This window comes from Alosa pseudoharengus, unplaced genomic scaffold (assembly GCF_046254945.1).
Source record: "Alosa pseudoharengus isolate Yale_2024_CS ecotype anadromous, Long Island Sound unplaced genomic scaffold, YU_APseudo_1.1 YU_APseudo_1.1_scf_13, whole genome shotgun sequence".
Taxonomy (NCBI): Eukaryota; Metazoa; Chordata; class Actinopteri; order Clupeiformes; family Clupeidae; genus Alosa; species Alosa pseudoharengus.
The window spans coordinates 32,192,797-32,219,539 of NW_027468598.1; the positions used below are offsets into that span (position 1 = coordinate 32,192,797).

Sequence of the window (26,743 nt, forward strand, 5' to 3'; positions counted from 1 at the left end):
TTCACTTGAAGAATGAATAAATGCCAATGGGAAGTTGAGTTTCTCTCTCCTGGGACTGAGGAATGCTGGGAGCCATTGTTCTGAGCGGTTGTGTGCCGTGGTGACGCATGCCAGACCAACAGGCTCTCAGGGCTGGGAACAAAGTCTGACTCGGGCCCTGGTAATGTTTAACAAAGTGAGTTTCTGATTCAAAAACTTACCCATTACACAGAGGTGTGTGTGTGTGAGAAAGAGAGAGAGAGAAAGCACACACACATGTTGCATTCACAGATGGCCCTCTTATGACTTCACAGGCTGATCCTGTTTGGAGAGCTTAAAAGGTACGATTTCTTTGTCATATGGTTTAGAATATCCGTGTTATAAATTTCTCATTAGGGAAAAATGTGGTTTTATGAGTGACAATGTCAGAGAATGAGGGACCTCTCCTAAAACCGTTAGACCGCTAACCTGAGATGCCAATACATACTTCTTAACCCTCAACAGCGGAGTTTAGGTTTATGCTTCAAAGTCACACTTAGCTGTTGTTGCTGATGTAAATTCTTTGTTTTAGGCAGTTTCTTATCGGGGCTTTCAAATTCTCTATGCATCCTGGCATTATTCAGTTCATGAAAAACGTAATGTGTAAAAGCTGTGATATGCCCTAATCAGAAGCAAGATGCAGAGAGTTCACATTCAATTTGATCAAGTTTAGCCTTCATGCTCATCCTCAGAATGGTATCAGCAATGTACTGTACGTCTAAGAATCAAGCATTTGTGGTGGGTGTGGGTGAGGATTTATTCATTATGTTGTAATATAGACATAATGGTTGTAAGCAATATGCAGAGCCGGACAGTAACGGAGTACATTTACTTGAGTACAGTACTTGAGTACAATTTTGAGGGATCTGTACTTTACTCGAGTATCATTTTTGGGGAGTACTCATGACTTTACTCAAGTACATTTAAGAGGCAAATATTGTACTCTTTACTTCACTACATTTCTATCCATAACCGTGAGTACCCGTTACTTCTTCTAAAAAAAAAAGGAAAAAAGAAAAATCTCGGAAACCCTCAATTTGTTGTTTCCCTCTCAAACGTGATTGGATTGTGCAGGCGCCACTGACTGGGACAGCCTATCAGCAATCACCTTCAGCTTTCCACCAAAGTCAACTCCATGGTCAGATTTAGATAAGAGACGAAACCATGGACTAAACAATGGATGAAGACGCAGCAGGTCCATCCTAGGAATATGCCAACCTGTGGCCCCACCTCGCCAGACTATTTCAATTTTCTGAACAAGTTAATGATAGTTTTCGCTTCAAGTGTTTCAATTACAAAATAGTATTTTGTATTTTGAATACGTATTTTAAATACATGTATTAGAAATACTGCCCATCCCTGGCAACATGGTAAAAAGATGAAAATGACTTGATTTTACTTCCAATTCATTTTACATTCTCCAAGGTATTAACATTAAAATTTTTCATAACTCCATGTAGGACGTTTCTGTAAATGAAAGCACTGTGGCAGTATTCATGCAATATTTAGAAAATGTAGGCTACTCTTGTACTCTTGATACTCAAGTACTTTTAAAAACAAGTACTTTTACTTAAGTAGACATCTGTTGTACTTTTACTTGTACTTGAGTAAAATTTAGCAAAGGGTATCTGTACTTTTACTCAAGTAATGAAGCTGTGTACTCTGTCCGCCTCTGGCAATATGTTGATGCATTTATGTAAGGTCTATATGCAGAACTACCTAGAAATGATATTACAATATATATGAGAGATTTAGTTCAGTTTAGCTCATCAAAGCCTAATTCAACATGTGTAAAATTGCAAGACGGCTCCACATCAATGGCATGAGGTTCAGTCACTGCAGTAGATGATCTAATCGGAGGATAAGTGAATCTGTTCAGCTCTTGTAAATGAAGCTGAGCACTGTTGCACAAAATGAACTGTCCATGGGTCATTTCTCATTACAGCATGATGATCTTTCCTGAGGAGATAAATTGAAATGGTAAATTGATTAACCATAACCTTATCTTATAAAACTACTACACAGCGTGTACAGCCACGAGAGTGGTGGCTATGCTTTCAAAGTGGCCAAGAATAACATTGTAAAAGTTAATTAAAACGTTATGTTATGCACATTGTTATTGGAATGTATCACTTTATGTGCATATGTATGCATCATAGTCTCTCTGTCTCTCTCTGTATGTGTGCACATGTCTTTGAGAATGTGTGTGTGTGTGTGTGTGTGTGTGTGTGTGCGTATGCGTGTGCGTGTGTGTATGTCTGTGTGTGTGTGTGTGTGTCTGTGTGTGTCCTTGCAGGTTTTAACAACAAAGGCATGACTGTTACCTTGGCAATATGTTGTGTGTTGCCCTCCTGCTAGTAGAGTTGGCATTTGCTACTCAAGGTGAGAGAAAACCACACACTAGCATCTCTCTCCAGCACAGTGCCAACTCCCTGTGGCTAATGTCTATTAGCACCTGATCTGGTCAACAAAGAAACAAACAAGGATATTACTGAAACTTTACAACTCAGAGAAGGAGACACGTATCACAAATAAATATTATTTAGTGTGAATTCCTGGCCTACACTAACTTTGCTATGATTTTTGTTTATTGTTGGCAGTATTTTTTTTTTTTCGTTCCCATGTTTTATTCACTGAATCCCACCACAATTTAGTAAAATGAGCACACATTCTCTCAGTATACAAAACATCTTGCAATGACCCCTCCTGGGCCCAGGCTCCGTATTAAATTGCTTTGCAGTTAAAACCATAGGGCAGTATATGTGTGTTAGTACAATGATGTCAAAATGTTAAAAAAAAAAGAAGTCTACAGAGAACATAAGGCAGTTTTTCTGGGATGCATGACAGTTAGATTTACGTTCCTATTAATGAAGAGGATAGATGATAAAAAAAAAGCACTCTTTAGCTGGTGGAGATTTACTGCGTTCTCTGAACGCGATTCATTATCCTCACGTTCCCTCATCCTCGTGCGTGTGCGGCCTGTCTAGCCTGCAATCTTGCAGGTGTTTCCCCGTGCTCTGACAAGCGTGTGACAGCTCGCCTCAGGTTCAATTAACCCACGGCGAGAAAAAATAAATCAAGAGCAGCAGCAAGTCAGTCAGTCAGAGCTGAGCATGATGGGATTAGAAAGGCAGAGATCTACATTCACTAGCAGAACATAGAACATAACACAGAGATCTAGATTCACTAGCAGAACATAGAACATAACACAGAGATCTAGATTCACTAGCAGAACATAGAACATAACAAAACATACAGAAATGTGATCAGACTCAATGCTTCTGGTTATGAGGTCAAATGAGATATATTCTTTCCAACCAATCGGGCAGAAAAGGCTTTTTTAAGTAAGTACTCTTTTGATCCCATGAGGGAAATTTGGTCTCTGCATTTATCCCAATCCGTGAATTAGTGAAACACACAGTGAACACACAGTGAGGTGAAGCACACACTAATCCCGGCGCAGTGAGCTGCCTGCAACAACAGAGGCGCTCAGGGAGCAGTGAGGGGTTAGGTGCCTTGCTCAAGGGCACTTCAGCCGGGCCTACTGGTCGGGGTTCGAATCGGCAACCCTCCAGTTCCAAGTCCGAAGTGCTAACCAGTAGGACACGGTAGTCTACACTACTACACCAGTAGTCACTGACTGTACTGTATAACTTAGTGTATACCGGTATATCAGAACATTAACCATTCCAGTATATTAAACTGCTACTCAATGACACCAGAATTTGCATAAAAAAAATTACCATATCACCAAATTATCAATGCTGTAATTATACTGTATATTAGGCATAGGCATTTGATAGACTTGTTATCAAAACATGTTATCAAACTAAGAATGTCTAGTGGCCTAAAACTAAGATTACTTTCCTTTGGCCCGGTCAGGTAAACGGAGGGGTCCTGTGGGCTACTGCTCTGTTAAAAAGAAGCATCTAGTTCTCTATTACTAAACTTGTATTTGCGGGGCGTCTATCTCGGCTGAAGTCTCACACACACCAGATGGCTGCACCCTGTGAGGTGTTTCTACGACTCCTCCCGGGCACACAGATGTGTTGGCGCGCCTGGTTAGCGGGAGTCCACTTGTTTTTAATATTGTTTTTAAACACCCCACCGGTTTATGGTCTGCCTTCAGCTCAGCCTAGTTTAGACATTGCAGTCATCTCAGTTCTTGGGAGGGCTGGTTACCTTTCACACTGAGTCACTGCAGTTTTTATTACCTAATCACTGAAATGCCCTAACATTTCACTATTTAGCCTCTAAATATTTTATGGTCTGAGCATAATATTGTATTTGTTAAAATTAGGCTTTTGTTATCCACATTATTGTCCAGTTACTATTGCCTGCCTGTCTACATTCATATCATCATCATCATCATCACACCATTTTTCACTGACCTCTGACTGTGTGTGTGTGTCCCAGGTCAGGATGCATCTTCCTCCTCCTCTTCCTTCTCTTCCTCCTCTTCACTGCGTCAGTTGGAGATGGTTCTGGAGCCCAGATCCTTGGCGGTGCTCACTGGCCAATCGGCCCGCTTCAACTGCAGCACAACCGAACCGTGGACCATCATGATATGGCGTCTGGATGACGCTTCAGTGATGGTCGTCTCAGCGGGGAACGGTCCCACAAACACCACGTTGTACAAGGCAGTAAACTGTTCCACGGCCCAGACGTCCTGCTGGGAGCTGGTCATGGAGAGGGTCATCCGCAGCAACTCAGCGCAACCCCACCGGGTCGTCTGTGAAACTCTGGGTGGACTACTAATGGCAGCTGAGTTGCATATCCAAGGTCTGCTCCTCATCGTTTATATCACTTTATATTACTCTCTACTGGTCTGCTCCTCATCGTTTATATCACTTTATATTACTCTCTACTGGTCTGCTCCTCATCGTTTACATCACTTTATATTACTCTCTACTATCCAAGGTCTGCTCCTCATCGTTTACATCAGTTTATAGTACTCTCTACTATACAGTTAAACAATAAATACACTAAATACACACACATGCGCGCACGCACACACACACATACATACACACAAACACACACACACCTGCACACACTGTACAGACACATAAACACACACACACACACACACACACACACACAGAGAGACACACACACACACCCACACATGAATTAATGCACACACACACACAGACACGCACACACACGCACACACTCAAAATCAAATGGTTTTGGTACGTTACTATATTTAAGATACGATTGTTGGTAAGCCATAGATTGATTAAAGGATGGATGTGTTGAAAGATGGATTGATTGGTTGGTTGGTTGATTGGTTGATTAATTGGTTGTCTGGCTGGTAGACTGGTAGGATCAGTGGTTGTCCACATGTAAGTATTGTATATGAAATGTTCACATATCTGCGGTATAACCAGAGCCGGACAGTAACGGAGTACATTTACTTGAGTACAGTACTTGAGTACAATTTTGAGGGATCTGTACTTTACTCGAGTATCATTTTTGGGGAGTACTCATGACTTTACTTAAGTACATTTGAGAGGCAAATATTGTACTCTTTACTCCACTACATTTCTATCCATAACCATGAGTACCCGTTACTTCTTCTAAAAAAAAGGAAAAAAGAAAAATCTCGGAAACCCTCAATTTGTTGTTTCCCTCTCAAACGTGATTGGATTGTGCAGGTGCCACTGATTGGGACAGCCTATCAGCAATCACCTTCAGCTTTCCACCAAAGTCAACTCCATGGTCAGATTTAGATAATAGACGAAACCATGGACGAAACAATGGATGAAGACGCAGCAGGTCCATCCCGGGAATGTGCCAACCCGTGGCCCCACCTCGCCAGACTATTTCAATTTTCTGAACAAGTTAATGATAGTTTTTCGCTGTGTTTCAATTACAAAATAGTATTTTGTATTTGAAATACGTATTTTATATACATGTATTAGAAATACTGCCTATCCCTGGCAACATGGTAAAAAGATGAAAATGACTTGATTTTACTTTCAATTCCTTTTACATTCTCCAAAGTATTAACATTAACATTTTTCATAACTCCATGTAGGACGTTTCTGTACATAAATGTAAGCACTGTAGCAGTAGTAATGCAATATTTAGAAAATGTACTCTTAATACTCAAGTACTTTTAAAAACAAGTACTTCAGTACTTTTACTTAAGTAGACATCTGACTGTTGTACTTTTACTTGTGCTTGAGTCAAATTTAGCAATGGGTATCTGTACTTTTACTCAAGTAATGAAGCTGTGTACTCTGTCCACCTCTGGGTATAACTAGAAATGAATCTAAAGCCAAAGTCAGTTTGTGGGGGTGAACTAACACAGACTTCTTGATGTGGTACCACCTGAAACATGCATTGAAACATGCATGCTATAGGTTCGTTTTTCACAGAAGTGTGTGTGTGTGTGTGTGTGTGTGTGTGTGTGTGTGTGTGTGTGTGTGTGTGTGTGTGTGTGTGTGTATGTGTGTACAGTATTTGTGTGTGTGTGTGTGTGTGTGTGTGTGCGTGCGTTTATGTGTGTATATGTGTGTGTGTGTTGGGCCGGCTTATTTCCCCCCACACTGTAGCTGATTTAGGTGCACCTATCGACCAGGGTGTTCCTCAGCCAGGGGCATTCATTAGCCCCACTGACTGTGCAAGGGGTGCCTCTCGCTGGGGCATATGACATTGTTGATGCCAGCGCCCGGGATGCCTGGACAGGTATCGATTGGGCACCGCCATAAACACCCCTGGGGGTGGGCAGCTGCTCTCTCTGTCTCGCCAGCGTGAGGGACAGGCAGAGAGTGGCCGTGAGGCCAACCTTGAGCTGCGCTGTCCTTCAGACGCTCCCCGGCCAATTCTCTCCCTCTCTCTTCCTCTCTCTCTCTCTCTCTCTCTCTCTCTCTCTTCCTCTCTCTCTCCCTCTCTTCTTCTCTCTCTCTATCTATCTCTCCCCCTATCTTTCTCTCTTCCTCTCTCTCTCTTCCTTTCTCCCTCTCTCTCTCTCTTCCTCCCTCTCTTTTTCCCTCTCTCTCTATCTCTCCCCCCTCCTCTCTCTCTCTCTCTCTCTCAGGCCATCAATCATAACTTCTAACTTTGCAAATGGCCAGAATAGAGCCTCCATGCTGATGTAGAGTTGTTAAAAAAGTTCCTGTGACAGAAAAGAAGGGGGCAGCATAAAAAGTCTCCCTCCTCCCTCTCTCTCTTTCTCCCTCTCTCTCTCACCCATCCACTCTCTCTCTCTCTCTCTCTCTCTCAGAAAAGATGGGGGCAGCATAAAAAGTCTCCCACCTCCCTCTCTCTCTCCCCCCTCCTCTCTCTCTCTCTCTCTCTCTCTCAGAAAATAAGGGGGCAGCATAACAAGTCAAAGTAAGTGGCAGACTGTGCCGTGTGCTGGGCTGGGGTGACAGACTGCAGGCAAGGAGCAGCACTTTACCTCCGGGGTGATTTGTAAAGTCCTTCAGGATGGCTCCCAGGTGTTTCTCTGGCCAGTCAGTGTCAATCATAAACAACACACACTTGACGGGGCCGCTGGGGCAGTGCTCCCTACACGGCCTGCGCGGTGCAAAAAGTGTCTGCTACAACAGAACAGAGGAATGAAGCCCAAAGTAGGAGAGGAGATAAAAAGCGTTAGAGAGATTGAAATAGTGGAGGCCCATGTTCAAGTGTTGAAGGTGGTGGGGTGTGTGTGTGTGTGTGTGTGTGTGTGTGTGTGTGTGTGTGTGTGTGTGTGTGCTTGCGTGCATTAGCCTGAATGTTGTCGGTTCAATTCCCGGCTTCCACCGGTGTGCCCTTGAGCAAGGCACTTAACCCCGAGTTGCTCTGGGGACAATGTGATCCCTTGTAATATAGCTGACATATGTAAGTCACTTTGGTCAAGAAGTTTCTGCTAAATGTAAAGTAATGTGTGTGTGTGTGTGTGTGTGTGTGTTTGATCATTCAAAACATTTGATTCCTAATGAAAATTTACTTGTAATGTGGAATTGAATAAAGTATCTAAACTGTGTGTGTGTATGGTGGGTGGCTGCAGGTTGTGGCCCGTGTGTGTGTGTGGTTGGGGGCAGCCGTAGCCTACTGGTTAGCGCTTCGGAGTTGTAACCGGATGGTTGCCGGTTCGAACCCTGACCAGTAGGCACGGCTGAAGTGCCCTTGAGCAAGGCACCTAACCCCTCACTGCTCCCCGAGCGCCGCTGTTGTTGCAGGCAGCTCACTGCGCCGGGATTAGTGTGTGCTTCACCTCACTGTGTGCTGAGTGTGTTTCACCAATTCAGAGACCAAATTTCCCTCACGGGATCAAAAGAGTATATATACTTACTTATATATAGATATATATATATATATATGTGTGTGTAGTGGGGGGTATTGAAAGTGGTGGGTTGCGTGTGCGTGCGTGTGCATGTGTGTGTGTATGGGGGGTGGCTGCAGGTGGAGTTTGATGGAGTTAGCTGAGGTGGAGTGAGGGGTGAGAGGTTGCCAGATGCGGTGAACTTCATGCTATGGATCAGTTGATACACACACTAACACACACACACGCACAGCAAAGTCATGCTGAGGGGGGATTTTCTCCTGGCGCTGCCTGTAGTTTTGATTTGATTTGATTTCCCCCTGGGCTAGGCTCTAAGGAGGCCTATCGGACAGAGTGAAATTGGCGAAGCTCACTCTTGTCACGTTTAAAGCCCACGCAAGAAATGGAGGAAAAAAGAAAAAAGAAAGTTGATAAGAAATAGTCATGAGAGAAAACACACACACACACACACACACACACACACAAATTATACATCAATCATGGCACAAAATCTCACAGGCTAGACACAATGGACAAAGGTGACAGTGCGACCCCCTCGCACCCCCAATTTCATCGTCCACCCTGCCGAGCGAGAACTACTCCAAATCATTATCCCACTAATTTGCCTCTGGCCGCAAAGCCAGAGCTCAGCTAAAAACCCTGGGAACAAAGCAATGACCCATCCCCTTCAATATATTATGCGGCGCTCCTCTTTATCGCCAATGCTACAAATTCCCACTGACATATGTTCCCATTAAGGCTGGTGTATGGCGGATCAGGCCCGGCCGGGGGATGCAGAGTGGCTGAGAGGCCTGTCAGGGCCGCCCGATTAATTGTGCATCTTGGCATTTCCAGTTAACAGTCAGCAACTCTGGCCGCTGATTTGTGGCGCATCAGGTCAGATAGAGCGCTGGAGGAGAGCCACAAATACGGCCGGCCATGCGCGCTGCACGGAGCTGCACAACGCTACTCACACACACACACACACACACACACACATATATATGCACACACACACACACACACACACACACACACACACACACACACACACACACACATATATATACACACACACACACACACACACACACACACACACACACACACACACACACACACATATATATGCATACACACACACAGACACACACACACATCAACCACATATGCAGTTAGGTCTTATTACCCAGCTCCACAGAAAGAGACCAGGGTGGAGTTGTCCCGTCATGTAAATCAGCATGGGCTGATGGAGGAGAGGACGTGAGATGAATGGGTGTGGGCGGGTAGGTGTTGGGGTGGGGGCACGGATGGAGCTGTTTATATGAGCGTGCCGTTGTGCTCCATCATACCTCCTGCAGATTAAACGCTTTTCTTCAGGAGCGCAATTTCCACAGGCCGCCCCAATGACAGATCACAGGAATTAAGAATGGTGTGGCATGACAGAGGACATTCTAGGAAAGAGAAGGCGTGGGGGGGGGGGGAGAGAGAGATGGAGAGAATGAGAGAAATGAAGAGAGAGATGCAGAAAGAGAGATGAAGAGAAAGAGAGGGAGAGATGAACAGAGAGGGAGATAAATGTAGAGGAGGAGAGAGAGATGAAGAGAGAGAGATGAAGAGAAAAAGAGAGATGTAGAGAGAGAAAGAGAGAAAGATGAAGAGAGAGAGGAAGAGAAAGAGAGAGATGAAGAGGAGGAGAGAGATTGCAACAGACACGGAACCAGACAAAAGGGAAGGAGACAGATAGGAAGAGATGACAATGTGACGTCCCACCAATAACATTGTCTCAGGACAGATTTAGTAGCGCCGGGCCTGTCGGAGGAGACGAGAGAGCACATCCCCCTCCTGCCCACGTTGCGCAACGTGAGTGATCACACATCCGGCCGGCCGGGCGCTTATGAAGTGGGTAATTGTGGGTAACCGTCTCGTAGAGAAAGCGATCACTGTGAAATGCTGTGGATTTCCTTTGCCGATGGAGTTCATCTCTTGACAGCTGAACTGAACTCAGTCACACTCTGGAGTTTCTGCATTTGGGAAATGCTGGTGTACATTTGTGTGATCCTTCTCAATTAAAACACTTACATTTTTACACAAGTAGTGACAAAAGAACCATTTCGAAATGAATGACAGAAATTCTCTCTGCAGCTGACAATGAATTCAGAATATTCCGGGTTTAGCACAGTAAATCAAAGTTGACGTGTAATTTTGCAGGGGATAGTGACAAAAGCTTGACTGATTACCAGACCATCGATACCAATTTCCAGCACAGCTCCTCTGTCTCTGTGGCAGATGGAGCGACTTGTCCGGGTGTTGGCGTTTTCCTCGTGTGTTTGAATTGGCGTGTTGGTGAAATAAAGGGGGGAGGGGGGCATCTTGTAAGCCAATTGAGACACGATGACCAACATCCATCATTTAAGTGTGATTGAGAGCTTTCCTGGGTATGAGTCAACATCAATCAATGAAGTCATGTCTGATACCAGAACAGAGATCATAATACTTCTCTCTGTCTCTCTATTGCACGCACGCACGCACGCACGCAGGCACGCACACACACGCACTCACACAGATGGTTTGGAATCACAGAAAACAGCACAAACACACAGTGGGAAGTTCCGGGCCCCTGTCTTTGGCCGCAGAGACTGAGGTGGCATCCCAAACCTCTACTGATTCTGGAATGGACCGAGCCTCGTTCTGGCCGAGTTGGTCACAGGTGTGTCACGATCACCACATGCTCTCCGGCGACACTCGGGCCACACTGATCGAGCTGAGATGTGAATGCTCGAGAACCAAAGGAGCAGAGAACCAAAGGGTTGGGAACTAAAGGGCTGAGAACCAAAGGGCTGAGAACCAAAAGGCTGAGAACTAAAGGGCTGGGAACTAAAAGGCTGGGAACTAAAGGGCTGAGAACCAAAGGAGCAGAGAACCAAAGGGCTGAGAACTAAAAGGCTAAGAACTAAAAGGCTGGGAACCAAAGGGCTGAGAACCAAAGGGCTGAGAACTAAAAGGCTGAGAACTAAAGGGCTGGGAACTAAAAGGCTGGGAACTAAAGGGCTGAGAACCAAAGGAGCAGAGAACCAAAGGGCTGAGAACTAAAAGGCTAAGAACTAAAAGGCTGAGAACTAAAGGGCTGGGAACTAAAGGGCTGAGAACCAAAGGGCTGAGAACCAAAGGGCTGGGAAATAAATGGCTGAGATTCAAAAGTAGATAACCAAAGAGCTGAGAATCAAAGGACAGAGAACCAAGCCGAGAACCAAAGAGTTGAGAAGCAAAGAGCAGACAGAGAGCCAGCAGGTTGAGAACTTAAGGGCTATTGGGCTGACAACTGAAGGGAACGGTAATGAACGGTAGCAAAGTCCAGCTGTAGGGCCCAATTTTGTGAGGGAACAGGCAGTAGTTTCCGGTGTTTTCCATCTTCACGTGTCAAAACAATCACCATTTCTTTCACTGGCCACATGAAAAGGTGTGTGTTTGTGTGTGTGCGTGTGTGTGTGGTGTGTGTGCGTGCGTGCGCATGTGTGTGTATGTGTGTGTGCGTGTATGAATGTGTGTTCGTGTGTGTGATCTTGGGAGACGGTGCTTAGTGTCCACAGCATAAACACACATGCAGGCAAAGGGAGAGCTGAGGTGACCGAGGGCAACACAGCCGTCCCCCGCCTGGCGCAGTGTCAGAGGCAGTGAAATGCCTGTGGATATTAATTACACTCTTTCTCCATCCCCCTCCTCCATCCTTCCCTCCCTCCCTCTCCCTCCTTCAATGTTTCTCTCCCATTGCCCCTCTTTGCTGTTCTTTCTGTCTCCCTGATCCCTTTCTCTCTCTCTTTTCTCTCAATCTCTCTATTTTTACCATCACTTCACCTCTCTATATCTTTTAGTTTCTCCTTCTTCTCTCTCTCCCTTGCTCTCTCTCTTCTCTACACCCTAAATATCTCCCTCTCTTTCTCTTTCTCCCTCTTCCCTCTTTCCTCCTCCTCCTCCTCCATCTCTCCTTCCTCTTCCACTTACCCAGAAAGTGGCAGTGTTGTGGTCACCGGTGGGAACGTGTCCGTGTCCAGTGGTCAGACGGTGGAGTTCCAGTGCGTGGCCCTCGGCTGGTTCCCCGAGCCCAGTGTGGAGTGGTTCCTGGACGGTCAGCCTCCTGGCCGCGACTCCTTCAACACCAGCAGTGAGCTGGACCGGACCCGGGCCCTCTACAACGCCACCAGCACCCTGGTCCTGGAGGCCCGACGCAGAGGCAGCGTCGAGTGCCGGGTGTCGATCTCCGCCATGGCTGCCCCGCTCAGCGCGAGCACGTACCTCAGCGTCGGTAAGTCAGTGAGGCTCAGAGAAATGCTTTTCCATTTCATGCCATTTTCATCAACTTAAAATAGATAGATAGATAGATAGATAAATACTTTATTGATCCCTAGGGGAAATTCAAATAAAATATGATCAAATAGAATTCAACACAACTCAAGCCATATGGCACAATTCTTCTCAAAACTAGATGGTCAAGTGGGAGATGTGTCAACCCTGCTACATTGTTGGTAAGACATGTGTGCTTGTGCGGTGGTTTTGAGGCAACATTCCTTTTTTGTTTGTACAATAGGCACGTTCATCATCAATCTCTCCAAAACAAGACTTGCATAAATAATTACACAACACAGTCCAACACTGGGCAGATGGGTTTAACGCCCATCTCTGCCAAAGCCTCATCCCCAGCACACAAGTCTCTGTGTCAGTAAGAACTCCTCAGGAGTTCTGGGGTCAGGATGGGTGTTAGTTAGGACACTTAGAGAGAAGGCAGGTGAAATAAATTGTAGATTTTGCAACCAAATGTGTAGCTTTTTTTCAAAACAATTTGAATCTAAAAGAGATGTTTGGGTGTGTATCTCTGGCCTATAGCCACACTCCTCAGAAGCCTAGAGACCCCTCAACCCCCACTGGCCCACAAGGCTCAGCAAATGTGAACTGGACATGGACTTTCATCATCCTTACAAAAATGTTTTTCAGAACTACACGATGTAATCCAACACGTGCCAAATAGCAGTGATCCATCTCATCTGTGTCATGCCTGGACCCCTCAGTCCAGGCACGCCTCAGTCCAGTTCCGTCTGGACGGTGTTATCAGTGCGGCCCTTTTTTCAGACAGACAAATGCATTTGATCACGTCACGCAGTTTCGTCACTTCAACAAAATACTCTCATGTGACGGTGTATAATTTTTCACCACCATCCAGTGCAGCCCAGATGGTAGAGCATCCATCTCCACCACACTAACACCTCTCAGCAGTGACATGTGATTGCTCACTAACAAGATGGCGTCAGTGTCCTCCCAGCACAGAGGAACAAGAGGGAGCACAATTTGCGCTCAACTTCAACTTCCATCTTTAGGGTGTACAAAGTTACTGATGTTTAGTTTGGAGACAATTTTCTGTGAAAGCCGTCACAGAAGACGGTGATGGCACGATGATGGCACGCTTTAACTATTATCATGATGGTTTTTCTCATGGCCATAGCTGAGATATAGTTAATAGTCTAATACAACAAGCATTGTCATCACCCCCCCCCCCCTCTAATTTGGCTGATTTTTGTTTTAGATTTTTTAAAATGGTATTTGTGAGATTTGTGAGATGAGGCTTGGCTACACCAGTCTCAGGTTTGTGCACTACTAAAAGAATACACTAGAGGGCGATCCACTGTCTTGTATACGGATGCCTGAATGCTGCTGTTCTCTATGAGCAAATCTAAGCAGCAGACATTTCACAAGTCTCTGTGCTCTAAGGCCACTGAACGTCAGCTTCGTCCACACACTCTCCTGTTCAAATTCCCTTATTGGTACTCACAACACCACAACATCACAGCACCACAACATCACAATATCACCCGTGGCCTACTGGTTAGCACTTCGGACTTGTAACCGGAGGGTTGCAGGTTTGAACCCTGACCAGTAGGCACAGCTGAAGTGCCCTTGAGCAAGGCACCTAACCCCTCACTGCTCCCTGAGCGCCACTGTAGCAGGCAGCTCACTGCTCCGGGTTAGTGTGTGCTCACTGTGTGTTCACTGTGTGCTGTGTGTGTTTCACTAATTCACGGATTGGGATAAATGCAGAGACCGAATTTCACTCATGGGATCAAAAGTGTGAATATATATTTACTTATATATACTTATACTTATACAAGGTGTTTAAGCCATCATCCCCTGAAGCTGTTGTCTTCCTTTAATTGGAACTGAGTGAACAAATAAGCAGCGGCACCAGTATTGTGTTTACCAATCTTCTGTGAGTATTAGGCTAAAGTATTATCACTTACTGTGGGTTTTATCCATGTGCAGTTCAAGCTAAGGACAACACTGCGGTGATAGCAGCAGTCTCCTATGTGGCGGCCATGCTTCTGGTAATCCTCATAACCATCTGCATAATGCTTTACCTCTGGAGGAGAAGCTTAAGAAAAGGTATCACTCTCTGGGTCTCTCATTCTCTCTTTCTCTCTTTCTCTATCTCCACCTCTCTTCATCTTTCTCTCACACTTTTTCTCTCTCTGAAACTCTCTCTACTCCACTGTCATACTCTGTCTTTCTCTCTCTCTCTCTCTCTCTCTCTCTCTCTCTCTGTCTCATTCTCGGTTTTAAAACACTCAGCTGTTGCTGCTGATGATTAAAGTATAATGAAGAGGTTTTGTGATGGCCACACACTGTGAATAGTCAGAGCTACACACACACACACACACACACACACACAGTCATCAGCAAGGGCAAGCCTTGCTGCCCCCCAGTCAGCAGAAAACGGGCACTCACTCGAAAAGTGCTGCTCACGGTTCTGCCTAACTGCCTGCGTGTGTGTGTGTGTGTGCGTGTGTGTGTGTGTGTGTGTGTGTGTGTGTGTGTGTGTGTGTGTATGTGTGTGTGTGGAGAGAGAGTGAGAGAGAGAGGTGCCTCACTTTACTGCTCGTGGGAGGTCATGGGGTGCAGACGCATAGAGGAGCAAGTGCCAAGGAGAGGAGAGGAGATGAGGAGACAGGAGGGGAAGAGAGGAGAGGAGAGGAGAGGAGAAGAGAGGACAGAGGAGAGGATAGAGGAGAGGAAGAGAGGAGAGGATAGGGGAGGGGAGGAGGGGAGAGGAGAGGAGGATAGAGGAGAGGAGAGAAGAGAAAAGGAGAGGAGAGGAGAGAAGAAAGTTGAGGAGAGAAGAGAGGAGGAGGAGAGGGAAGGAGAGGATAGAGGAGGGGTAAGGAGAGGACAGGAGAGGAAAGGAGAGGAGGAGAGGAGATGGGAGGAGAAGGGAGAATAGAGGAGAGGAGGGGAGAAGGGAGAAGAAAGTAGAGGAGAGGATAGGAAAGGAGAGGAGAGGAGGGGAGAGGAGACACCTTCACCAGGCCACGCCCTCATGCAGTGGCCACTCTATCTTTATTACTCTCTCTCTCTCTTACTCTCTCTCTTTCTTTCTCTTTTTGTCTCTTTTTTCATTCGCTCAATGCACTTTGTCTTCACATTCAAGATTGAAATATGCTTCATTGGCCTGAGCAGTTTAAAGACAAAGTGGGGTACTCTCACTGTCTTTCTATCTCTCCTTCATTCTCTCTCTCTCTCTCTCTCTCTCTCTCTCTCTCTCTTATTCTAGCTATCTCTTTCTCTTGTCCATTTAACTCAAAACTGAAATATGCCTCATTGGCGTGGCCATTTCAAAGTGGTGTCAAAGGTGTGCCAATGAAACATTAATACAGTCAGGAAATGTAGACTAGTTAATAATGTATCACGCGCACAAAATACAGTAACTGCATGTCTTTGCCTTTTGATGTCTCTGTATCCTAATGTTTTTACATTGTACCTGTAAAGCTTTTTTACACTAAAATTCTAATTCAAATGTAATGTTGCTTTGTCAGTATGACAACATACAGTTTTGTCAAAGCATAAAGAAGTATTAAGTTAAGTCAGTTATTGTGGCTTGGGGTCAGTCTTACTGTCTCTCATGTTATGTTACGCATTGTGCAGCCAATACAGCAGTCAGTCATTCTCCTAATAGGTTGGATGGTTTATCTTTTAGGGAGTTAAACTGTGGTATTTTGTCGTGTTAAATGTTTCTTATCTGTTGAAACTTTGGACTGTATGGGAGAAAGTGCATCTCTGTCTCAACCTCACCAGTCGTTCAGTGACCACAAGTCCGCTGCTCTTTTGGAAGCCATGCTTTTTTTTTACCAGACTTTCTTTATGGCAATGCTGTGGTCACTTAGTCTGTACTTGATAAGGATCTGTCTCTGCTTTATATCTTTGACAGTGAAGAGATACTCTGCCAATTCATAATCTGTTTTTAGAGATAAGTAGCATTCCAATTGTGGTTGCAATTTGGTTTGGTTGTCCCAGTGCTTCAGATATGTTTCCGTGCTTTGGTTCATCATTTGTTTTACTTTGATCTGATTTTGGAAAGCGGTGTTGGACTGAGTGGGCCCCATTTGTCTGAGTGAGCCTGGGCAAACATGTAAGCATCTGCAGATCCATCTGGAGACCTTCCCATCGAAGGTCTTTCCACATCACCCAAAACCTAAGGTATAAGCTACACCAGGCGCGTAACTGAAGCGCTCCGTTCGCAACGCGTAAAATCCATTTTCGAATGTACGCGCCGCTATCACGTCTGGTGTAGCTACTTCCATTGATTATAGTGACAGCTAATTGTTGCAGCAGACGCTACGCGAACGGACCGCTTCAGTTACGCGCCTGGTGTAGCTCATACATAAGAACCAATCATAACGGCATGGGGCGGGCTTTATATGATGACAGACAGAGGAGTTAAGTTAGCAGTGCTGTTCAACACAACCAATAGCTGCAATGTCAGTCTGTGGTCAGTGATAAACTATATGGACGTGTCATTTATTTGGAATTGAGTGCAACAATTACTTTTAAGATCTTGGTTTACAAGAAAAATGTGTTTGTTGTACTTCTAAAAAGTTTTAGTAAGAGTTCAATGTAGCAATTTGAGTTTAATTCCACTGCTGGTTATGCCCCTTACTGTACATACACACCGCCGCCGACTTGAGCTTCCAAAGAAGCTCTGGTCGCCCTGTCCAGGACGCTTGTCAAAAAAGTCCAGGGAAGCTTTGGACGCTTTGGCCGCTCTGGCGTGACATCATTTTACGTTCGATCATGTTCTATCCTAATACTTTATTCTATTCGATTGGTTGCTGGTCATTGGTTGCTGAACCGCGTCATAGCTCATTACCATAAAGTTGACTGACTTTCAACTTTCTGCTTGACGCTCAAGTCGCTCAAGACGCCCAAAACGCGACGCCGACGGAGAGAAGCCGGCTTCCATTGAAAATGAATGACTTCCTGAATCTTTGGAAGCTCAAGTCGGTGGCGGTGTGTACGTACAGTTAGACATCAGAAGTGAATAGAGGGTACCCAGACCATTCTCATTCTTCAGTTGAGATCTGAGAGGGCGTCTGGTGGTAATCATGCTAGGACTTAGGACTTTATGGAAATCTCTTTTCATCACATAGAGAGCTCTGCTCACTCACTCACTGTTCCATTTCAGAACGTCCTTAAGTGGGTCACCAAAGGCGAGTTTCAGACTATGATCTGATATTAAAACTTTTTCTTTCTTCTCTTTTTATGGCACTTTCCGGTTATTTCCGCATTATCCAGGCTAGTCCGGACCAGCCGTACACTCAGCCACGGCTACATGGGGTCTCAGACAGGCTGTTCAGAGGCTTCTGTTCTGATGGGTGGTGGTGGTGGTGGGGGTAGCCATCTTGGAGGCATGCGTGGGCTCTGCGTGTGCCCCCACTCTTGGCCCTGCGTGGGTCTGTTTGCACGCGATAACCATAGAGTGCCCTGCAGTGGCACATTAGAGTCCTGTAATCTCTGTGACAGATTAGGGAACAGCCAAATCCAGGGCCGCGCTCAGGACTGTTTTTAACACAGGTGCACCGCAACACCCACACACACACCCCTCTCTAGTGCTGTATATTGGGGTGTGTGTTTAACACAGGTGCACCCCAACACACACCCCTCCCTAGTGCTGTATATTAGGGTGTGTTTAACACAGGTGCACCCCAACACCCCTCCCTAGTTCTGTATATTGGGGTGTGTTTTCCCCTCACTATTCATCTCTCTGCCTTGTGTTTGCCGTCTGTCCTGTTCATCTGCCTGTGTCAAGTCATCAATAGGCGGGTTGACATGTACAGTTTTATTCCGATTAGAATCGGAAAAATGGCTCAATCGGAATAAAAATGATACATACAGTATCGGAATAAAACTGCCGATCCGATTAGAATTTTAATTGGAATGAAAGTCTGCTCTCGGATTGCCTGCTGTATCTTCTCAGCAGAAGTAAAGCAAGAATGGCCATTCCGATCAAGGATTCTAGAGTAAGCAGTTGATCAGAATAAAACGTAGCCCATGTTCTGTAAACAGATGGCATGAATTTTTCATTTGGAATAGTTTAATTAAAATTACAAAAAAAGCAGTCCTTGCAGACCCACCAATTGTTGGTCATATAACCAGAAGCGAGCGCAGGTTATGCGATGGCAAAGCCCCACGGACATGTAGGTAGGTAGTGTTTCGTTTAATGTTAATTCGCTGACTGATGAACTATGGAGAGAGTGGTGATTATTTGGGTTCGTGTTAATGACTTTTGGGCGGCGAGGGTTCAGAGTGATGTGTCACCCCCCTCCCCACACACACATACACCCTGAGGAGGGCATTTTCCATAAGGCCCTCAGGCTTCTCCATCTGGGGCCACTGTTATACAGTAGCCTTCTCCTCCATTCCTGATATTTATCTTTTCCTCTCATTCTCTCTCTCTCTCTCGCTCTCTCCATTTCTCTCTCTTGCTCCCTCCACTTATATTTATTTCCCTCTGCCTGAATATCTGTCTTTCCATCTCTCTCTCTGTTCCTATCTCTCTATCCCTTTCTCCATTTATCTCTCTCTCTGTTCCTACTCTCTATCCCTTTCTCCATTTCTCTCTCTCTCTCTGTTCCTACTCTCTATCCCTTTCCATCTCTCTCTCTCTGTTCCTACTCTCATCCCTTTCTCTGTTTTTCTCTCTCTCTCTCTGTTCCTATCTCTCTATCCCTTTCTCCATTTATTTTTTGCTTCCTCTCTCCTCTTCACTCCAAGCATCCTCCCTCTCCCTTTTCCTCTTGTTTCCCTCTCTCCCTCCTTCTATCCATCTCTCTCATTCCTTCTCTCCCTCTCTCCCTCCTTCTCTCATCTCTCTCATTCCCTCTCCCTCTCGTTCCCTCTCTCCCTTTTTCCTTCTCTCTCTCCCTCTCTCCCTCACTCTCCCCTCTCTCATTCCCTCTCTCCCTCTCTCTCATTCCCTCTCCCTCTCATTCCCTCTCTCCCTCTCTCATTCTCTCTCTCCCTCTCTCATTCCCTCTCTCCCTCACTCTCCCCTCTCTCATTCCCTCTCTCCCTCTCTCTCATTCCCTCTCCCTCTCATTCCCTCTCTCCCTCTCTCATTCTCTCTCTCCCTCTCTCATTCCCTCTCTCCCTCACTCTCCTCTCTCTCATTCCCTCTCTCCCTCACTCTCCTCACTCTCCTCTCTCTCATTCTCTCTCTCCCTCTCATTCCCTCTCTCCCTCTCTCATTCTCTCTCTCATTCTCTCTCTCCTCTCTCTCATTCTCTCTCTCCCTCTCTCATTCCCTCTCTCCCTCTTTCCCCCTCTCCCTCCCCCTCTCTCTAGCTGCAATATTCTTTGTTGAGAATCATTAGCCCCCTGCTTGGCGGTTTGCTGTAGCATGTTGACGTGACCTCAGGCTGTAGCTTCAGCGCCTCATATGAGCCAACTCTCTGGCTCCACGCCATGGGACCCCTCTGGGCCCTCTGTGTGTGTGTGTGTGTGTGTGTGTGTGTGTGTGTGTGTGTGTGTTCCTCTCTCTCCACAGCTCCAGCAGTATGTTACACAAACACACACACACACAAACACACACACACACACACACACACACACACACACACATACACACACACACACACACACACAGTTAGTCCGTCACATTTGCCATTTAGCCATCAGTCTGTTCTTCCATTAAAAATTCAAGTGTCTTTCTTCAGTGTGCAAGTGTGTTCTGCATGTATGTATGTGTGTGTGTGTGTGTGTGTGTGTGTATGTGTGTGTGTGCGTGTGTGAGTATGTTTTCACCTTTTATTAAAGTCATTTTTCACTGTCTTTCAGAGTCCTCTATTCCCGAGACTGAGAGGTAAGACCCCACATGCCACATGCCACACACACACACACACAGGAAGCACTACATGTGAAGCATGTTACTGTAACATAGCCCCCCACTTCTCCCTAAGCTAAACAAAATACACAGTGTCCATGCTTTAAATCAATTAGAGAGTTCTGCATAGCATTTTTGGAAGCTGTAGCTATTTTTGCTTCATAAACAATGGCAAGCTCAATGACAGTGGTGAAATGTATAAAGTCTGTTTATTTTTCCTCTCTCGCTCCTTGCCTTGCACAGTCCAGAAATAAACAGCCACAACTCCCGAAGGAATGGCTGATATTCTCCATAATATACTCTGGACAGCTATAGCTTGGTAGCCCTTTGCATTGTCAACCACTTTACTTTGATGACAGCTCGGGCTTGATTGTACTACACTCTAGACAACTAATGGGGTGAAATAGCTGCACTGTTTGTGTTATTACATAGATAATCGTATATACATAGATGTAAAGTACAGCACTCTTGCCCCAGCAAATGCGCGCGCACACACACACACACACAAACACACACCCTTTTTGTTGTTGTTTCTAGTCCTTCAGCAGTAAACGCTAAGCCATGTAGATCTGATTCTTTAGTAATAGTGTGTCAGTAACAGCTTATGATATCCTCACTCTAAGCCTCTCTTGATTTCAACCAGTCTTAATCAGCTAAAACCCTGATCAGTTTTGCACAACGACACCATTACTGGCTCTCCAGAGATTGTGCCTAACCATCTGTGAAACAATCTGTGGAAAGAAGAAAAAAGGAACCACGTCAGCGAGGAAATGAAACTGTGCTCGTCCTATTGATCAGCAGCCATGTTGCTCTTGAGAGGAACACATGGTCTCTCTCCGTGCGGCTCGCTCTCTCCGAGCACGAGCCTCTCCATCATGGAGACCCCACACATTAGCCCGTGTGTTGTTCACGATAATTAAAACACACGATTAGACGTCGTGAGCGCTGAGTTGACAAAAACGAATGAAATGTTTATTACATTTGCAGAATGTCATGAATATCATTTACATGGTAAAGAGGCTGCCTACTACTGATGCCAGGGGCTTAATGTGCAGTTTTAAATGCACAATACCAAACTGGGACAGTTTCCGTGGCATTGTGAGAGAAAAAGAAGGCTGCAAATGGTCTGTGTGCACAGTGTAGGATTCACAGAAGGCGCCCGGTTTTTTGTCTTGGTGACCCAATTCATGTCGCTCATGTTGTACTTCCCAAAAAAAAAAAAAAAAAACGAAATTAACTTGAAAGCACTCTTCTCTCCTTTCTAATTTTCTCATGCTTCTTGTTTTTTTTGTTCTCTCTTTTGTTCTTTCTGCTGCTTCGTATAGGATAGACCAACACCGGAGCCAGCAGAGTTCTGTTGCCGAGGAGACAGAGGGCAGAGTGAATGCTGGATACTCTTCAGAATGCAGCTCAAGTGAGTGGAACCGCATGGGCAGAATGAAATGACGAAGCACAACAGCAGATAAGGCTTCGAAGAAAGAAGGGCCGTGTCTCCAAAAAGGCACTGGTGGAGCTACTACAACCATCATAACAGAGAGAGAAGGAAAGAGTTCTTTAAAGAATAAGTGATGTGTCTCTCTAGTGCGCAAGGATGCCATTGTAGCACAGCCCAAAGGTTTGGAAATACAACCTGGTCAAAAGAACTGCAAAGCTTTTATCAAAGTCAAATAAGGATATGCACTGTTGAAATAGAAAGGCCAGAAAAGTCTGGTCAAAGTAAATCGAAAAATGCGTTTGACTGTGAGCTCCAGACTTTCGCTCTGTTTAACATAATTTATTATCAATCCGCTTTGTACGGGTTCCTGGTGCCATTTTGTCAATACTTTTGGTCTGAACTTTGTGGAGTATTGCTGTGTTTGCCACTATAGAAGCTCTCCTGGCCAATCTCAGTTTGGCTTAATGATGGTGACCCTGACACAGCCTCTCTTGAAATGCCATCTTTTCCCCCTGCAATGTCTCCCTGCTCGCCCTGCGCAGCGTAGTGTATAATTCGCTGGGAAATTAAACGTTACCCAGCATCGCCCAGTCCCCTTGTGGCCTCTGCTCCCCCGCACCTGGGCAAGAGGGTCAGTTCCAATATGGTCCAATTACCCCAGTTAGGAGATTCAGGGGGACTTGTGTGTTGGAGGCTATATGTGTGATATATGTACATTGTTGTTGTTGTTATATATGTATACAGTGTTTTCTCTTTCATTGTTCTAGTGCAGCGGTTCCCAAACTTTCTCCCCCGCGTACCACCGCCTACATTCCGACTCGGCTCGCGTACCCCCACCATCCGACACATAAACACATAAAAACGTAACACATTCTATAACCCCCCCCCCCCCCCCACCGGGGGTACGCGTACCACAGTTTGGGAATCCCTGTTCTAGTGTATACAGTATATTTTTGCTTTGGTACTGTATATCATATCTTTTTGTATATAGGGGCAGCCGTGGCCTACTGGTTAGCGCTTCGGACTGGTAACCGGAGGGTTGCCGGTTCGAACCCCGACCACTAGGCACGGCTGAAATGCCCTTGAGCAAGACACCTAACCCCCCACTGCTCCCCGAGCGCCGCTGTTGTTGCAGGCAGCTCACTGCGCCGGGATTAGTGTGTGCTTCACCTCACTGTGTGTTCACTGTGTGCTGAGTGTGTTTCACTAATTCACGGATTGGGATAAATGCAGAGACCAAATTTCCCTCACGGGATCAAAAGAGTATATATACTTATACTTACTTATATACTTCTATAATATAAACTATAGTATATACTGTATATAGTATATAGTATATAATATGACTTCCCACTGCTCCACTATAACCTGATATGGAGTGAACATTTACTTACCACATCAGTTATATAAATGCTCTGTTTGTAACCGCCTCAACCACTATATCTGAGCAACAGCTGATTTGTTTGTTTATTTGTTTGTTTGTTTGTTTGTGTGACACAACAGGCTTTGTTGACACCGAGTCCAGTGTTAGCATGCACAGTCGGAGGACCACTGCCAGCACCGAGGAGGCATACACCACTGAGGAGGTAGCCACCACATCTGACCACTCCTAGCCTTTCCACATGGTTGAAGGCCAATCCAGACACAAAGATTTGGCCAGGCTTCAGCCCTGGTATCACAGCATGGATCCACCAGACTTGAGGCCCTTTCAGACACAGATCGATTAGCACTATGCTGGCCGCTGGGTTCAGTGCGGAATAGTTGTTGCCATCACAACAAACCGATGTTGTGCGGTCCAGCCACTGGACACTGCTCTGTTGGTGATGTTTTTTAGCTCACAAAGGTTGCTTTGTTGGTGATTTTGTTTTTGTTGGTAAATAGGCTTGGTTGTTGATTAGCCGCTATGGGAAATCCCCTACCTAGAGCACTAGGAATGTAGCGCCTCTCTTGAGTATATCTGAAATTAATAGGTTTCAGAGTGCCGCAGTGCTGTTGCCGTGTTGCATCTGAAGACCCATTAGGCCAATTCTGGATCAACTTTTAGTTCCCCAAACACTTTGTTGTTCCCCAACGATCATTATAGCATAGAGACACTCTGATTCTTAACAGCATTTTAGTTATGATGGTCGGAGCACAGCAACTGTTTTGGGAAATGACGTTGTGGAAAATGAATCTCCCGAGTCATCTGCCACGTGAGTAGACGCTTAGGCTACGGATCGGGACAGAGGAGCAGCTCTCGTTCCCCTCTCCTTCCTCTTAGCTAATGCTAATCTCTATGGAACTGGGTTCAAGTGTTTTTCAGTGCAGTGGACAGAGGGCTCATTGTCATTAGCATAACATGTCTTACTGCTTTATTCATTAACTCTGGATCATCAGTGCAGCTGAATGTCGCACAGAGAATGTGGAACTACTTGACTGATAACATTAGATTTCATTTTGCAGTTTTTAATTTTTACAATGCATTTATCCAAAATGACTGCAGGTAAGGGGTCTATTATTCTGTTTGATGTTGTGGTCCATTGGAAGCAGAGGGATTACAAAAAATTATTGTACATTTATTGCTATACAATGAGATAATAAGAAGCTAGAGAGAGAGAGAGAGAGAGTTAAGCTAATCAGTGCTAACAGTCCTAGGGGAGTTTTGAGTTATTAGAGTCCATACCAGACCTCAGAGACCAGCTGACTACATGTGCGGCTCTACCCACTCTGGTAATGAGAAACCGGCCTTTTCAGACGGAGCACCCTCAGAAGAAGCTGCGAGACCTGGCTATCGATTGGACCATTGATCTCCACAAGGGTGTTTTTTAGGGGTCTCTGGATGACTATTGATGAAAAGGCTTTTTCAAAAGCACAGAGGCAACTCTCTGGCCAGACGAGCCGACCTCTCTCGGGCTGCAGTGCTAACGCTGGATTAGCGCGTGTGCACACAGAGTGATGGTGGGGAGCGCAGCGGAGAGCCACTGTGCCAGGCGTGCAGATGAATCCTTCCTGAACTGAGCAGCCGGGTTCTCCGTAAGCCTGAGAGGCCTCGGGAGGATGCGCTGTTTCCAAAATAAATGATTTTAGACGTGTGGTATGGAGCTTTGGCTGTCACAAACAGCAGAAACAGAAAAGCTCCCCGCCTGAAGAATGGCAAGTGCAGTTAAGGAAGAACACCCAAGATAAAGAATTAAGATGTATAGGATGCATTGGAGCACACAGAAGCATTATATTAATTTATTGCGTCAATACAATGAAACCTAGAAACTGTACCTGGACGTTGTTTACAATTTATTGTTTACAGTAAATACCCTTGGGTTGTCTCTTTATGTCTCTTAATTAATACTGTAGGCCAGTGGGTTGGTTTCTTCTGTGATTGTGTAGAGGAAGCCTTTTAAGTCCTGACTCCTGAGCACTCTTGTGTTGCTCCAGTAAACGCCTACACATAACGGCTCGTTCCAGGCAACCCGGAATCCGTGTTTTCACAACCTTCTACCCGTGAAAGTGCCCTGGAATGGCAGTCAAACCCGTAACATACTGATCGCTGTACTCCCAGTTACCGTTTTTGACGTCACACACACATGAACAACAGCCGCAGAAGGGTTTGTCGTGACTTGTCATGACTTTGCCTGGAGTGCTACTAAGTCTTGAGTCGTGACATGAAGATGTAACTTACGGGCTAAAAATTGTGTCTGGAACGCAGCATAAGCGCTGGCATCCTGATCAAGGAGTCAAAGGACAAAAGGCCACTGTAACGGCCGTAGGGATGTTATGTTTACTGAACTCCTGCAACCATCAAGCAGTAATTCTCCCATAAGATGTCTGTAGACCTACTGTGGACCCATAAAGAACTCCTCTGAAGTAACAATGTTGACAACCCTTCCCCTAATCTACATTAACCCATTTTATGCAAGAGCAATCTGATTTAATTTTTTAAATATCTGTTTTAAACTCTTTTTTTATCTTTGCAGATGCCAGATGTTGTCCCCTCACCCTATAATACGATCTACTTCATCTCCCTTGGCGACAAGAGCATTAAGACCCCAAGAAGAGTCACTACAGTGTGAACTTTGATCTTTGAGTGTGTGTGTGTCTGTGTGTGTGTGTGTGAATGTGTGTTTATTTTTTTATTTTATGATGATCTCACTGATATGTTACTATATAGCTTATTGTGAAAAAGATCCCATCAAACTATTTTGTGATCCCCTTTAATCCCACCAATACTAAAGAAATATATGAAAAAGAGTACAGTAGCCCAATCCCTGTTGTAAACAGAATCATTTGATATTTTATTACATTGTATTATGTCACACAACACACCTTTCTAAATTTGTATGAGAACAATATATAATTATATTTATTCTAATTTATGAAGCCTCTCTCTCTCTCTCCTTCTCAGCCATAGCAGTACAGATTGGCTTCTCCACTTACTTCTTTTGTCATGATATTTTCTCATTATATTCTCATGTATTTTTTTAAATGTTTTTCCTGTATTGAATGTTACACAAATACAATATTCCTGTTGTTATTTTCTTGGCAGCTCTGCTTTGGTTTACATCTATATTCTGTGTGCACAAGTACAGTACATTTTCAGAGACCAACATAGTCACTTTGTCTATCACACTGTCCTTTCACTCTAGAGAGTCCCACATAGACAGAATTTAGATGTACTGTAGATGGCAGGCAGCCATTAATTCAGGAATACTAATTCAGAGCCAAGTCTATTTTTCAGTGATAGGCAGGTGTAAGATAATACAACATATTAGCTATGATATAAGACATAAAAAACATACAATTATTTGATTTCAAAACCTAACAATTTATTAATTTAGCAGACCCTTTTATCTAAAGC

General features: G+C 45.0%; 1 protein-coding gene across 1 annotated transcript; it reads left to right on the top strand.

Moving 5' to 3' along the window:
* Positions 1–243: 243 nt before the first annotated feature.
* On the top strand, positions 244–26,341 carry igsf5b (immunoglobulin superfamily, member 5b). Its single transcript, XM_076281624.1, has 9 exons — positions 244–320; positions 2,315–2,400; positions 4,435–4,800; positions 12,285–12,581; positions 14,588–14,707; positions 20,432–20,456; positions 21,803–21,891; positions 23,416–23,498; positions 25,863–26,341. Exons 2-9 carry the CDS (start codon positions 2,352–2,354, stop codon positions 25,956–25,958), a joined length of 1,125 nt encoding a protein of 374 aa, XP_076137739.1. The 5' UTR covers positions 244–320; positions 2,315–2,351; the 3' UTR covers positions 25,959–26,341.
* Positions 26,342–26,743: the final 402 nt, after the last annotated feature.